Source organism: Heteronotia binoei, chromosome 11 (genome assembly GCF_032191835.1).
Source record: "Heteronotia binoei isolate CCM8104 ecotype False Entrance Well chromosome 11, APGP_CSIRO_Hbin_v1, whole genome shotgun sequence".
In the NCBI taxonomy this organism is placed as follows: Eukaryota; Metazoa; Chordata; class Lepidosauria; order Squamata; family Gekkonidae; genus Heteronotia; species Heteronotia binoei.
Window position 1 is genome coordinate 24699113 of NC_083233.1, and position 16801 is coordinate 24715913.

The 16801-nt window shown below is 40.3% G+C and overlaps 1 protein-coding gene across 2 annotated transcripts in view; it reads right to left on the reverse strand.

Moving 5' to 3' along the window:
- The window catches only part of TRMT2B (tRNA methyltransferase 2 homolog B), a 28351-nt gene extending 15250 nt beyond the window's left edge, over window positions 1–13101 (reverse strand). Inside the window, exons 1-3 of one of the 2 annotated variants that reach the window (XM_060250006.1) lie at window positions 12659–13101; window positions 11272–11326; window positions 9905–10036 (exon numbers count right to left, since the gene is read on the reverse strand). In XM_060250006.1, the coding sequence (XP_060105989.1) occupies window positions 9905–10036; window positions 11272–11326; window positions 12659–12861 (390 nt within the window). In that variant the 5' untranslated portion in view covers window positions 12862–13101. The remainder of the gene's footprint in view (window positions 1–9904; window positions 10037–11271; window positions 11327–12658) is intronic. The other variant, XM_060250007.1, reaches the window with a different exon arrangement.
- Window positions 13102–16801: the final 3700 nt, after the last annotated feature.

A 16801-nucleotide genomic window follows, 5' to 3' on the forward strand; every position in this document is an offset into this window, starting at 1 on the left:
GGCTTTTCACCCTATCTTGAGCTCTGACTGAGGCCGTCACCCAGTTAAATAAGACATAAAAGGTTGAAGAGAATGAATTCTAGACAAGGAATCGCTTGAAGAAAAATTTTTAAAAAATTATTTTCAAGCAAGAGGTACATTTCTTTGATGATGGATTCAGGCATAATCTTATCAGAGATGTATGCGAAAGCAAGGGTGAAAACCTCTTGTAAACCAGCGTTTGCCATCTGCAGACCTTATTAAAGACTGACATTAATATTTTTTTAAAACCCTGCTGCTTAATCAGGAATCATTTTTTAGCCAATGAAAGTTTTTTTAAAAAATGATTTCAGCTGATTAACCAATTTCAAAAAGCAGGTGTAACATTGCCAACAGCCTGGAGGGAAGACAAATGCCCTTTCCTTTACTGGAGGCTTACTGAAATGTTAATTACCAGGTTACCTCAATGCCATGAAAAGCTTCAATCACTCATTCCCACACATTAATACTCGACTACAGGGCCAGTACATTCTTCTTCAGGCTTCTTAATCCTGCACAAGTATAATAGACACATACAACCAGGCCTCATTTTGGAAAGGAGCTCACAGAACCTCTAAATTTTATTGTGCTCTTTCTTACCACCACCACCCCAAAATATATATTTGCGTCTGGGCTCCATTGTTCAAACCCCCTGTGAGAATTTTGCTGCACTCAAAAGATTTGACAAACTTTCTAATATTTTTCCCCACAAAAAAATGGGAAAATAACCAAAACATATAAAGCAAACAAATGGAAATCTTCCTCATGCCACTGTGACCATATAGAAGAAAGTAATTCAAAAAGTATGATGGGAGTAAGGTTTTATTATGACAATTATAATTCAAGAGGCATTTTTTTTTTTTACAATTTAAATTTTTATTAAATATTTTTATCTTTAAACAGTATACAACAAGTACTTTTACAATATGTATATAAATATATTTGCCTATATATATAATCATTTTCTCTTTACATACACAAAAAAACAAAAATCACCCTGAATAAACCTTAAACTTAACAAAAATCAGTGACCTATAAAATATATGTCACTGTTAACCTATTATCCCATGCCACGTATCAAATAGGCTGAGACTTTAAGAAACATAAAATTGCCTTTTTCTCAGGTCCTAGCCTAATTACTAAAGGTATTCCATTGCAGAGTTAATAAATCATAATACTTAGAAATTTGGAGGGAATTTTCCCAATAATTGTCTCATTGTTATTTATATATTCAAGAAAAGGGTTCCATTTTTCAATAAACCAATCACCAGCTTTGACATTATCCTGTAGCAAAATATTGATGGTTAACTTGTCTTGAATTAGTATATCCCAAACTTTGTTACACCAGGATTTAAAATTTGGCCCAATGGGTTTTTTCCAACAACTTGCAATAACAATTTTCCCTGCTAGTAGTAACAAAGATAATAGCTCCTTTTTCAGGTCCGTCCAATCAGAATTTGGCCATATGTTAAGTAAGACTGAATCGGGAGTGAATGGAACTGTAATTCCTGTTATCTCTGCTATTTTTCTTAATATTTTTTCCCAGAAGCTTTTGATAAGCATACACTCCCACCAGCAGTGGATGAAAGAACCTGTTTGACCGCATCCTTTCCAGCAAGATGGATTATCTTTCACTTTTCTTTTGAAGAGCCCATATGGAGTCATATACCACCTTGCAAAGATTTTATAGTTTTGTAGCCGAAAATAATAAGATTTGGAATTAAATAAAGGTGATATCCATAATTGTTCCCATTGGTCTATATTTATTGTGATCTGACAATCTTTCTGCCATGCAATTTGTTGAGATGATTTGCTTGCCCACGCTGCTTGATTCAATAGGGTATATATAATGGAAATTACTCCTTTTGCTGATGTACTGCCTTTGCTAATTAGTTTTTCCAATGGGTTAAGTGCTCTGTTGGCCATGACTATAGGAATAATTTGATGCAGAGCATGATGGACTTGGGTGTACTGGTACCAGGGGATAGGAATTTTAAACTTATGCTCTAGCTGGCTGTGAGTGCTCAATTTACCGTTGGTAGTAATGTCTAACAATTTGAAAATATTGTTATCTCTCCATACCTTAAAATTGTTTATATTCTGACCTGGGGGGAACCATGATTGTCCCAGAAAAGCCATCAACGGCGAGGATGCAGGAGAAAGAGTATTTCTCCATTGGTCCCATAGACTTAAGGTATGTTTAAGAAAGGGATTGGAGAGAGTAGTTTTCCCTCTATCCGATTTAGAGTTCCAAATGAACTCTTGTAATAATGCCTCTGTTAGATCATTTTTTTCAATTTGCGTCCATGCTGGAGTTTCATATGGGGAAGCATAAGAAACAATATGTCTTAATTGTGCTGCAAGGAAGTATTTGTCAATCAAAGGGATGGCCAAGCCTCCCAATTTTCTAGGTTTCGCTAACAATGATAGGGCTATTCTTGGTCTTCGGTGATTCCATAAAAATGAAGTCCACAAAGATTGCCAATTTACTAGATCTTTACGTGGAACCGGAATGGGGAGGTTTTGAAATAAAAAAAGAAGACGCGGAAGAAGAAAAGATTTAATAAGGTCTATTTTTTCCAAAATAGAGAAGTTTAGTTTTGACCATTCTCCTAATGTTTGGGTCATATCTTTACCTATTGACTCGTAATTAACTTTATACAAATCCGATAAATTTAACGGAAACAAAATACCTAGATGTCTCCACGTAGTTGTGACCCATTTAAATGGTAATTTTGACTTAATAGATGCCTGCAATTCCTGAGAAATGTTAATTGGGTAAATTTCAGATTTATTGAAATTGATTGAAAAACCTGAAAATTTACAAAATTCGTCTAATCTACTTTTCAGAGACATTAATGACGTGAGAGGGTTACTAAGATAAAATACCATATCATCTGCGAAGAGACTGGCTTTATATACATTATTATCATTAGTTGAGATACCTGAAACTTCCGAAGTATTCCGAATTATGTAAGCAAAAGGTTCAATTGTTAGGGCAAATAATAGTGGGGATAAAGGGCATCCCTGACGAGTCCCCCTACCTAAAAGTAAATCATCTGATCTATAAAAGTTGGTATTAATTTGTGTGGATGGCGAACTATAAATAGCAGAAATAGCCTTCATAAAACATGGACCAAAATTCATAAAATTAAGTAAAGTCTTTAAATAATTTACTTCCACCTTATCGAAAGCTTTTTCCGCGTCTAAAGACAAAATCAAAGATGTTAAGTTTGAAGATTTCGCTAAGTGGATCAAATTAAAAGAGGCATTTTAAAGCACATGCTGAGCTGATGTAATTTAGTACACCTTCCAGTGATGTCAGGGGTTTGTGGCATATGCAAATGAGTTGTGCTAATGAGCTTTGGTGCCTCTTTTTCTACAAAATGACCCCTGCACACCCTTATCACAGATCTGCCCTTCACATGCCTGCCAAACATTCTGTGCTCTCTATTGGGAGATCAAAACTCCAGGCAAGTCGCCATAATTGCCAAGGATAGGAAATCAAAGCAGCTATACCAAAGTCCCATTTCCAAGACCAACTGCCTAACAAGTATTTACCTCACAGTTTTTGCCACCCTTCCACTAAGGAGTAAAGGGCTGTGTACACTGAGTTCTGTCCCGATCTCACATTTGAAATAAACCGGATCATGCCCCGATAAGTGTCGAATTCAAAACAACACATAAGCAAACCAAAAGAATATGGAGATACAATAATATGGTTATGGTTAAGGATAAGGATAAAAAACATATTATGGAACAAACGAAGCTATACTTTCAAGAGAATAGAGGCACAGTGGGAACAAATATCTTATGGGACGCAGCTAAGGCGGTGATCAGAGGACAATGTATCATGAAAGAGAAGGAGATAAAGAAAAAATGGTATGCAGACAGAGAAGGCAGGCTTCAAGAACTAGGTAAACTGCAAAAAGACCAAGCGCAGAAGTTTTGCCCCATTAGACACAAGTTAATTAGGGATTTACAGAAAAAGCTAGATGATCTAGACTCTTTGGGGTTATGGAGGAAACAGGTCATGGTAAAAAATGAATACCACAGAAATACTCTTAACTCAGCTAAGAGACTAGCAAATTTTCTAAAAAATAAGAAACAAAGGCAAAGTGTGAGAAGTATCAGAGTGGATAAAAAGCTAACACAGAATTCAGAGGAAATAAAAGCAGCATTTGAGATTTTTTATAAAGATTTATATGGTGAAAAAGGAGTGAAAGATTTTGAAGAAGAGATAGGAGTAAGGTTGACAGATACAGATCAGAGAGGATTAGAGGACAATATAACAAGAAAAGAGATTGAAAGAGTGATAAATAGTTTAAAGATAGGGAAATCTCCTGGTCTGGATGGATTCTCAGCAGAATTTTATAAGGAAATGAGAGAAATATTAGCACCAGAATTGCAAGAAGTATTTAATAATATACTTAAAGGGGGCATAGCTCCAGACACGTGGAGAAAGGCAGAAATCACAGTGATTTTAAAACCCAAAAAGGATCCTCAAGAGGTAGGATCATACAGACAGATTAGCCTATTGAATCAGGATTATAAAATTTTTGCCACAGTAATGGCCAATAGGCTTAAAAATATTATACAAAAAGTCATAAAAGAAGATCAATATGGTTTTGTAGAAGGTAGGAACATTGCACACCCAGTCCGAAATATAATAAATGTTTTGAGCCATAACAAGTCCGGGAAATTGGCATTATTGAAGTTAGATGTTTATAAAGCCTTTGATACATTGTCACATCATTTCTTGTGGACAATTATGGATAAATATGGGATAAGTCAATCAACAATAAGGGTATTTAAGGAGATATAGAGAGAAGGTATGGCTGTAGTTAGACTTAATGGAGAACACACGGCACAATTTGCAATCCAGAGGGGAGTTAGGCAGGGGTGCCCGATCTCCCCCTTCTTCTTCATAATGGCAATGGAACAGTTAGCCCAACATCTTAGAAATTCGGGGAGAATTGAAGGATGTCATCTAGGCAAGGAAGAAATTAAGTTGAATTTGTTTGCAGACGATCTGATTATAGTTATAGTTAACCCAAAAGAAACAGTAAAGGAGATACAGATTATATTAGAGGATTTTGAATCAAACTCGGGACTAAAAATTAATATGGCAAAATCAGAAATAATATACATTAATGTAAACAGAGAGGAAAGGAAAGCGATTCATGAACGGACGGGGATAGGACTAGGGGTCAAGAAAATCGGATATTTAGGAATAGATTTAGTCAAAAATGTTAAAAAGTTGGTAGAAAAGAATTATAACAGAATATGGAGTACAATAGTAAAAGATATGAAGAGATGGGACAAGAAGATGTTAAACATAACAACTAAGATTAATATAGCGAAAATGTTTTGGACTTCGAAATTATTATACTTATTCCAAACGATACCTTTAGAAATTAAAAAACAAAAACTCGATAGTTGGAACGCGAAAATAGAAGAATGGATATTCGGTAGCAAAAAAAGTAGAGTTTCAAGGCATTTCATATATGCGCATAATACAAGCATGGGTTGGGGGGCCCCAGATCTGAGGAGTTATTATGAGGCATTTCAATTAAAAGCATTAATGGAAATAGGAGAGGAAAGGGAGAGGAAGTGGGTAAGAGTAGAGAATGAGGCAAATAATGGAATAGGGAATTTAGGGGTTTTCACTGGACGCAAGATCAAAGTTAACATATTAGAAACAGGACCGAGGAAAACAGCGCTAATGATCTGGAGAAAATGGCAATTAAAATGGTTAAAGGGAACATCTAGACAAACCCCATTAGAGGCCTTTGATGAGAAGAGTGAAGATAAGGGATGGTGGAGATTACTCAGTAAAAAAGGGTATAACAGGTTACAAGATATGTTAGGTGGGCGGACCCTCAAACCATTGCAAACGTTATACAATGAAATAGGCAGGAGATATTGGCTGAAAATAACAGGGTTATATAACAGAATTAGGAAGACAATAGAAGACAGATTGGTGACTGAAGGAGAACCAATGGAGGAGTTGTTAAAAGGGATGATAAAAACAAAGAAGGGGACAGTAGGAAGGATATATAGGAAAATGACGACGGATAAGGAGGAGATAAAAAATTTAGTTAAAAAAACATGGAGCTCTGAAACTAAGCAGATAATGTATTTGACAGTCTCAAGAAAGGTATACATCAGCTCAAAACACATAAATTTAGAGAACTGGAGTTAAAGTTCCTCATAAAATGGTACAGAACGCCAGCAACGTTAGCCAATATGTTCCAGGGTTTGAATTCTAACTGTTGGCACTGTGGAAAGAAAAAAGGATGGTATTCCCACATGTGGTGGGAATGCTCAGAAGTTAAATCCTTTTGGGAAAAGGTAATAGAGCATATCCATAACTTTTTTGCTATAAGACCAAAGATAGATCTAGATTTAACGTTCGGGAGCATATTAAATAAACTTGGAGTCAATAAAGAAGGGCTGGATCTATTCAAAGCAATGGAGCTAGCTGGCAAGGCTGTAATAGCCTTTGGCTGGAAGGATAAAACCAAATGGACGGAGCAAAACTGGCATAATTATTTATTTGAATATGTTCAGTCGGACATTATAGCCATGATTAATTGAGATGAGCAATGGCGGTCAAAAACAAAAAGGATAAAGGAGAAATGGTATCCATATTTAAAGTGGTCACTAGAAGGTCAACGGCGGGACATTCGGTGGAAACTTCTTAATTTGTGCCCCTGGTTAGAAAGTTGAGTATGCAAGGGAGGGAGGGAGGGATTAGGGAAGAAAAATAGATTGATGATTGTAATAGGAAATCAAATCCTAGGAACTAAAACATTCTCATCCCTACCGTCAGGACAGGAAAAGCTCGGAAGTGACAAGAATATGAAGGTGAAAGAGAAAATGGACTTAATAAGGCCTAGAAGGGGAAGAAGACTAAAGAGCGACTGTACAACCTGAAAGCGAGAAGGCCTCAATATGGACTAAAAGGACCGAGCAAGAATACCTTGTAAAGGGGGATAGAGATTTAGATGTATACTCTGTATGAATGAATGAACTTTATTACAGTCATAGACCAATATAAAAACTACAACACATCATATAAAACCCTCCTAAAATACCTAAGATAGTATAAAATACCCTCCTAAAAAAACATAAAATACTTGAACATTTCCCCACCTATACAATCCAAGATAACTAAAATATAATTTAACCGATTTTAAAATTCAAGTCAGTTCCAATTTATATAAATCCTTTAAATCAGAGTATATAAAAACATTTATAAACTAAAATTCCAAGAGGTCATACAAGACATGCAGTTTCTTGTTTCTTAGTATGGAACTTCACAAGATAATGGCAAAATTTGGCTATCTGTCTAGAGAGAGTTGGACTTGCATCCACCAAAAGTTTCTCCAAACATGCCTCATCCGCGTCTGCCATTGGTTTAACTACAAACGGGGAAACAAACCTATTCCTCTGTACTTGGTGGAAAGGGCATCGAAAAAACATATGGGTCATCGACTCCACCTCTCCCATAGCACAAGGACAGCGTCGGTCTTCATACGGGACTTTTCTATATTTCCCTTCTAGCACCTTTGAGGGCATGGCTGCACATCGAGCCAACGTAAAGGCTCTTCTGTGGGCTGGTACCTCCAAATAAAAAAAGTACTTGGCCGTCCTCATAACATATTTGGTCTCAGTAGATGCTAAAAAAGAGGGGGCCTGTTCTAGATCCCTTTGTCTCTCTATATCGCAGATTCTTTGTTGGATAATACTTTTTGCTTTGGCATAGCTCTGCGCCAAGAGGTTTTCAAGTGAGAATCCTATACTTTCTAAGTTGCTTCTGACCAATTGCAGCCACCTTGGCCTATAGGGGTCTTGAGTTATTAAAGGGAAGAGGCCTTTTTTGTTTTTATGGATCCTTAGCCATTGATATGCCGAAGATAACATAATTCTGGCCTCAATTCTCATTTGCCCAGTTTCTAAACGCAAAAGGGCATTTGACACACCTGGCGGAAGCTGCAAAACGTTACGAAGAAATTTAGATTGCACTTTCTCGAGAGCCTTCAGTTTTTTAGCCGAAATGCCCAGGTTAATACCATAGAGCAATTGTGTTAACACTTTGTATTGGAACAGTTTCAGTGCTGCCGGAACATAGAAGGCCCCCTTAGAGCAAAAAAATCTCAGGATAGCGTACATTGTTTTCTCCGCTTTCTCCACCCTCATATTACAATGTTCAGTATAGGCACCTGTATTCTGAATTACCATTCCCAAATAAGTAAATTTTGTTACTTGTTCTATTTTTTTCCCTTTCATAGTCCAATACCTCTTCTTGGCTTTTTTGCCAAATGCCATCACTTTTGTTTTTTCAAAGTTTATTACCAACCGTTCATTTTCGCAGTACTTAACAAAGCTGTCTAATGCTCTCCGCAACCCAATAGGTGTTCTAGATAACAGTACCACATCGTCTGCATATAGCAGTACTGAAAGATGGCGAAGAGCCAGCTTTGGGGGGTGAAATTTAGTATCAGTCATATGTTCCACCATATCACTGATATAGTAGTTAAATAGGATGGGGGCCAAAAGGCAACCCTGTCTTACACCCTTCTGAGTTTTTATTGGTTCTGTAAGTAATCCCTGCATATTACATCTCACTCTAAGAAATGATTCTTCATGGAGTCCACGAATAAGAAATAGCAGCCTTTTATCAATATTAGAAGCCGCTAGTTTTTGCCACAATCGTTGCCTTGAAATGGAATCAAATGCTGCCTTTAAATCAATAAAAGCAGCATATAGAGCAGTTGTACCTTTGGCAGATACTCTGTATGAGAAAAAGGATAAGCTCGATGTAAATGATCAAAAGAATAAATATATTTATATATTAAAAACATTTGAAATAAACACGTTAACCAGGGCAGGTTGAGAACAACTGGCCCAAAGTCACTCTTTAAACAGCATGGTGGAGTAGGGATTTGAATTTGGTCTCTCCAATAAAAGTTAACCACTGTGGCCCCTTCCCCCAACAGCCTCCAGACTGTTCTTGCTCACTTATTTTTGAAGCTGAATCTTTTATAGTTAATGAAATCCATTAGACTAACTAAACTTCTTTTGATTCATTAATTAGGATACTCTTCTTATGAATGGGGAGCAGATATTTCAACTTAAGTCTTTTCCTGGCAAGGGGTGGCAGAATTCTTCTTAGAAAAGACACATCTCTCTTGTTCACAGCAGAGGGAATGCCTCTTCCACTGTGGCACGGTTGCCCAGATCTGTGTTGGAAAATACCTGGAGACTTTGGGGATCGATCCAGGAGAGGGCAGGGTTTGGGGAAGGGAAGGGCATCAGCATGGTACAATGCCATAGAGTCCACCCTTGAAGCAGCCATTTTCTCCAGGGGAACTAATCTCTGCCAGCTGGAGTTGTAAAAGCGGGAGATCTCCAGGCCCCACATGGAGGCTGGCAGCCCTACAGCACATGCATTCCTCACCAGAAATCAAAGAGAAGTTTCTTCTCTTCCAATTATTTTATTTATATGCAAATATATCCAGATCTCACGCCATTAAAAGCCCTGCTATTTTGTCAACTGAGTGACAGGCCTATTTATTTCACTTTGGTTGAAAAGCCAACCTTGACAGGGTCAGCACAGGGCAATAACGGAGGGGCTGTGGTTCAGTGGTAGAACAGCTGCTTTTGAAAGCTGAAGGCCCCAGGTTCAATTCCCAGCATCTTCATGTACAGAATGCTGGGCAAGATCCTTCTCTGCCAGAGACCCTGGAGAGCTGCTGCCAATCAGACTAGACTACGATGAGCTAGGTGGACCAAGAGTCTAATGAGGCATGAGATGGCATATCAGCTGATCCTTCCATCACTAGATACACGGTCCACACAAGAGCTCCACATTACTCACCGATGGAATTACAGGCTTCAGCGGGCAGCAGAGCTCATCTGGCATCTGGGTGATCTTCAAGTGATCTGCGTCAAGCGCCTTAAGATGAGCTGTTAGGATCTGCAAAACAGACTTCAGCTTCTCATATTTCACCTGGCGTGAGCACACAGTAAAAAAGAGCCAAGAAAGTTGTTTTAAAATCAAATATGGCACCATTGGTGTAGGCGGGGTTGCCAGGTCCCCTCATCACACTGATGGGAGGAATTTAAGGGGCATTCTAGGACGTCCCAATGTGATGACATCACCCAAAAGTGACATCATCATGTTGCAGCAATGCTCTGGTTTCTGGGCAAAACTCCATGGTACAATTAGCTTCAAATCATAGAGTTTTCCCTTCAAACCAGAGTATTACCAAGCAACTCAAACCAGAGTGTTGCTTGGTAATACTCTGGTTTGAAGGGAAAACTCTATGATTTGGGGTAGGGGCTGTTTGAGGGCAGGGTTTCCTGGCTGGCAGTGGGCAGATTTGGGGTAGGGTATGATTTGGGGTAGGGGCTGTTTGAGGGCAGGGTTTCCTGGCTGGCAGTGGGCAGAAGCCTCGAAAACCAGGGGAACCATAGGTGTAGGGTTGCCAGCTCTCGGCTTGGGAAACATCTGGAGATTTTGGGGGTGGAGCTTGAGGAGAGAAGGGACCTCAGCAGGAGTGTGATGTCAGAGTCTACCCTCCAAAACAGCCATTTTCTCCAGAGGAACTGATCTTGGTCGTCTGGAGGGCAACTGTATAGTGAGAGATCTCCAAGTGCCACTTGTAGTCTGGCAACCCTATCCATTAGGCCCTGCATTGTCTTGTCTGACAGGCATAATTTTAGGAATGGTTCTTTCCCAACCTTGCTATACAGGACCCTTTACGTTACAAAAGACCATGAAGTATGGAAGAGATATTTATTTAGGTCACTATTCTCCCCAGTGGGGATCCAAAGTGGCTTACAACATTCTGCCCTTCTCCATTTTATCCTCACAACAACTTTCTGAGATAGGCTAGGTAAGAAAAGTGTAACTGGCCCAAGGTCATCTGGCAAGCTTTCATGACAGAGTGGGAATTCGAACTTGGATCTTCCAGAGATTGGCTCATCTCTTCAACCACTAAACCAGCTCTTGACCTGGCTTTTTTAATTCTAACAAAAAGGATATAAGGGCAGCATAAACATGGTGTGTTGCCTTTTTATCTTCACAGCAGTTCTAGAGAAGGTAGATTGGTCATGGTAAGTTTGCAGATTTCAGGGTCAAAAAGGGATTTGAATCCAGGCTTCTCTGGCTCAAGGCTGAACCATTGTTCACTATACCACAGTGGTTCTATACAGAGCACTTCCCCCATATACACATCATACCTTCAGCTGTTCCTCATATGGGAGTCCACAGAGAGGGGTAGCCGCATTGGACAGTCTGCCAGACACAAGATACCACAGTTAGACATGGATGTAGGTCAGCATGGTGTAACTTGGGAGACCCAGGTTCGAACCCCTACTCTGACACGCAAGCTCAGTGGATGACTTTGGACCAGCCACTCCCTCTCAGCCTAACCAACCTTAAGGGTTGCTGTGAATATAAAAATGGAAGCAGGGGAATGTGTTGTTTGCTTTGTGTCCCCATTGGAGAGAAAAGCAGGGTATAAATAAACAAACAAACAAATAACTTCTTTAGGGTTTGTAGAATCTTTCGGGATCAAGTGCCGTGTTCTACTGGAGAAAGTTTTCCTTCCAGACGTTTCGTTCTCAGCTGCGGAGAACATCCTCAGAGAACATCCGCAGCTGAGAACGAAACGTCTGGAAGGAAAACTTTCTCCAGTAGAACACGGCACTTGATCCCGAAAGATTCTACAAACCCTAATGATGTTACCAGCCGTGAAAACCTGAAATCTTTGATAAATAACTTCTTGCTTCCCAGACTCAGCAAATCTTTGCTTCGGAAAACTGATCATGCGCTACTATGTAATGAATGTAAATGCTAACCAAGGCATCCTTTCATGTGCATGTGTCAACACAGAGATGTGCCCATTCATCACACAATCTGGTCTAGCGTGCCAACCACTACACCTCACTCTAACCTACAATGCTGACCCAGGTCTCTTCTTCAGGTGAAAACCATCTTTTCCCCCCCTATAACTGAGGAACTGTTTTTACTGCTGGATTTCTCCTAGAGCCTACCATTTTGATTGCACTTTAATACTTTTAGCACCTAGCTTTTAAGATTTTTTTTTAATTGCTGGGTTGTGCACAGCTTCAAAAGCGTTGCTAAAAGTTTTAAAGCAATCTGTAATTTTTTTTTTTTGCTATCAACCTGTACAGTTTTCAAGGCGAGAGATGTTCAGATGCTGTTTGCCATGGCCTGCCTCTGCATCATAACCTTGGTATTCCTTGGAGAGCTCCCATCCAAATGCTAGCCAGGGCTGGGTCTGCTTAGTTTCCAAGATCTGATGAGATTGGGCTAGCCAAATCTCTGTAAACCTACCAAGATACTGCTAAAAATCAGGGAAGGAGTTTGGATCAACTGCCAAGAGGCCAGGTCACCATACCACCCCCACCCCCAGCTGTGGCTCTGCCTGCAGGGAACTAAAGTGGTCCAGGACCCATAAGCTGCTGCTTCCTGCCACACAGGCAATGCACCTGGTGTTAAGTACAGTCTTCCAGTGCCATGTTGCATATAGGAAACGCCCATTTCCATGACCATGAGAACTGGCCCACAATAACTACATTGCCATCAAAGACAATTCCTTACCTTTCTTCCCAGGAAGAATCCAAGTCTAGGGAGCCACACCAGTGCTTCAGTTTCTTTTCCCTCCATCTTTTCCTCCTTGGTTCATTCCTTCCAAGTACTTGTTTGCTGTCCTCAGGGGCAGAGGTCAGAAATGCTTGTCTAAGACATGCAGACTGGCAAGATTGCAAACGCGACAGCAATCTCTGTCCATAGAAAGTGGCCATCCTTGGAGAGCAACACTGGAATCATCCAGGCAGCGTAACAGTACTTTTAGGTCCCACGGTCACACCATCTTGAATTCAGGACAGCTTCCACTGGTCACAAAAGGCATCAAATAATTTTAAAAGGTTAAAAGTTTTTGGAACCTCGTTACATGTTGCTTTTAAAGTAATCAAATCTGCCAAAGTTTCTAGTCGTCAGGGGTTACCAGCATATTTATGATCCTGTAGGTATCGATCAGACTCCTTTGTAGCCCTCAAGAAAAGGAGAAGCCAATATAGTTTGGCACTGTGATGAAATACTTATGAACAATAAATATACTTTGCTTTTAGTATGACAAAAATGCACAGTGCATATGATATCAGAAATCATGCCCTGGAATGTTAGTTGGTATATCTTCCTTCATATTGTATTGGGGGAAAGAAAGATGACTTGCTTAAGACTATCTAGCAAGTTCATGGCAGAGGTGAGATCTCTGCTGGAGCTTCCTGCTTCATACAACCTTAGGGTTATAATATTCTGAAAAACAAAAAAAGAGGAAACATTTCCCAACTGACTACTTCAAAGAAGTGATCACTATGACAAATCTCATTTTAAATACCCCTCCTATTTAAGCTGTGACAGTTACTACTAACTAGGAATGTTCCTAACCTTTCAACTCCAAAAGAGGACCATTGTCTGCTTCCTTCACCCTCTCTTGCTTCCTTCTGTATCAAAGCTTGCTTTGCCAGGCTTGCTCAGTTAAGCTACAGAGCATTTATTTTCTCCATTGGCTGACCAGCACATGAAGCGATATATGTACAAAAGCTCACAATGCCCAGACATTTCATCTTTTCCTCTGGGTCTGAGCGTTGACCATGCAACTTCTGTTATGTCAATAAATCAAAAGTAGGTTTGCAACTTAGATACACACCTGAACTAACCTGAACAGCATACTTAAGATTGTTACAGCACAGTCTTCAGATGTTGGTGCAATAATTCAGAGCAAGAGGTGTCAGTTACCAGAGGCTGTTAAACAGACAAAATGCAACTCTTTTAAGCATATTTTAAGTCTTTCTTTTTTTAAAAAAAATCTGTAATTGTGTTTGTCTGTGTCCTACATAAAGTTTATATCTCCATTACCTGGCATTACATTTTACAGCACACATGGCCCAGCCCAACCACATCTCATTCATGTCAAATCTGGGCCCCACAACAAATGAGTTCAACATCCCTACTCTAAAAAGAGGGCATCTGGTAACCATACACAACTTAGATTCTACAAAGAGTAGGTGAAGTGCTAACCCTGCATCTGGAGTTTCCCACTAAACACCACAGGTGGGGATTCCCATTGACTGAATGTTGTTTGGTACAGAAAGTTACCTAAAGAATGAAAGACATCCATAAGAATAATTAGCCTTCTTTTTGAGATAACAGGTTTTTCAATATGTATGTGGGGTTAGTTATATCTATTTATTTTGCAAAGGGGCAGCCTACTATCTGCATTCTCACTCCACAAACTGAAAAGATACAGTCCAGATACAGGCTGACCACATGATCTGCAAGGTTTTTGTGTCTCGACAACACTCCCCCTTCCAAAAAAGTGTATGCTACAATCCCTCTCTAGGTGTAGACGTTTTTGTTCTACACAAGTCAGTTAAATAAGCCTTTTGAAGAATCCTTGCAAAAAAGCGACAAGCATCTGTACGAGCAATATCAGCAGCATCCAACAGGGGCCCACGTGCCATCCGCAGCCATGTAGTGTTGGAAAGCACTCATCTGCTGGGGCAAACACTTCTGGATCTGCAAATACACTTGCTAGCTTTAGAGTGGCTCCACAGGTCACCTCCTTTCCGAAGGAAACGTTTCAGGAACTACAAAGGAGCAGCAGACGCAATCCGGTGCAAGATAAAACAGCTAAGGATGTTACCTCTGACAAAGCAGCGCGCTGCCGCTTATGCCACAACAAATAGGCTAAGCTCAAGGGGCCTTGGTTGCTATATGCTCCGATTTGATTAATTTTTTATTTAAAATAATTTCTACCCCTGCTTTCAATGGCTGGAACCAGACGACTCAGCATTGCCAGACTACCAACAGCGGATGGGGGTTGGGGGAGAGAGATCCGGGGAGGTATGCGCGAGAGCTCCCGCGCCTGCGTGCTTGCTTCCGCCCATTGGTATTTGGGGGGCGGCAGCGATGCAGGGAAGAGTCCAATCTACACCTGTCTCTTACCTGGTTACTTTTCCCTTTGCAGCCGAAACCTCGTGATTCCTAAATTCTATGTTTCCTGCTTCCCCAGAAAGGCTTGAATCTAGGACCAGCCCCCTCCCGTGACTAGCTAGTCAGGAGGCCTCCTTTTTTTAAAGAGACAGAAACATTCCCCAGGGGCTACTGCGCCTGGCCACCCTTGAGGCAAGAGGAGTGTTCTTTGATGAGCGGCAACTTGGCCGCGATTTCTCATGGAGCAATTGTGTGCAATTCCATTGTGCGAATATTTCTTGCAGGCTGGGATTTTCTGCATAAAAAACATGGAGCCAGTGAATACAGACTGCCTTCAGAAGCAGTTTGTTCGTGAGCCTGGAGATGGGGGGGGGGGGGCGGGGGGAGCCTGGAGAAGGCGGGGTTTGTTAAGGGGAGGGACTTCAGTAGGGTTATAATGGCACTGACCAGCTGTGTTGGTCCTACTAGGATTGCCAACCTCCAGGTGATGGCTGGAGACCTGCTGTTACAACATCTGGAGATCAAAAAGCTGGCATCTCTCTCCACCATCAGGTAGAACAACATGTGTCCCTTAAAAGGCTGACAGCAGAGAGGAAAATGCAATAGGCCTTATATTAATGGTATTGAGAGATTTCATCGGATAGGCTAGATAAAAGAGTCAATTGATGCCACACAAGATAACATTCCCTAGGCAGCACTGTCGCACTTCCAGATAGAGTTCTGGGTAACCTGAAAGCTGACAGTTTTGCACAGGGAACACCAACTGGTTCAAATGAAAGATAACATCTCATTCGCTCTGTGCAACCACTTTGAGAATACTGAAATTGTGGTAAAACTCTCCACAGAAGGCAAGGATTTTAATTTGGATCAGTGGTAGCATGACCCCTTGTTTATCTGAGAAGAGGTTCTCTGTCAGGACTTTTTTTGTAGAAAAAGCCCAACAGGAACTCATTTGCATATTAGGCCACACCCCCTGATGTCACCATTTGTTTCACACGGCTTTTTTTTTTTTTTTTTTGGAAAAGCCAACAGGAATCATTTGCATATTAGGCCACACTCCCAGACACCAAGCCAGCCGGAACTGCAGTCCTGTATGTTCCTGCTCAAAACAAGCCCTGGTTACTGGATTTCAGCCTCTAGTGGGGATCTTTAAGAACTGTCAGGAAGAAAAAAGAGGATTTCTCATACTGAATAACACAGATGTTTGCTGGAAGTATAGGCAATTCATTTGCTGAATTCTGTTTATTCGTTTTTGTCAAGTGATCAGGGAAAGAAATTACTTTGGAAATTCTTGGGGGTGGCTTTTGGCAGAACTAAGACTGGCTGTAGTATCTATTCCATGAGATTTTATGGCGTTAGGGAACTTTGTCTGATCATGTAAGGCTGTAGAGCAAGATATCTTTTAGCAATCATACATTCCCTGGAGGTAGTGAAACTCTGGTGAGGAATGAAAGGAGGTACCAATAGGGGGTCCTTTCAGTTTCAAGGGGTCCAAGGATAGAACTTTTTTCCTTGCTTACTGTAGACTTCTTTGGACTGTTTCCGCTAATGCTCATTATACAGTGTAAACTGCATTCATTCCAAGGAAAGATGAAGCTGCAGATCACCCACACATTTAAAAACTACATTGCCATTTTGGAGTCTATTCAAAAGCTCAGAAATTCTGCTAGTTCTGCTTTAAATCCTTCCATATGTCTTCCAGTTAGTGCCTGAGAAGACATTCCGCTGCTTGTGTGCTGGCCGGAT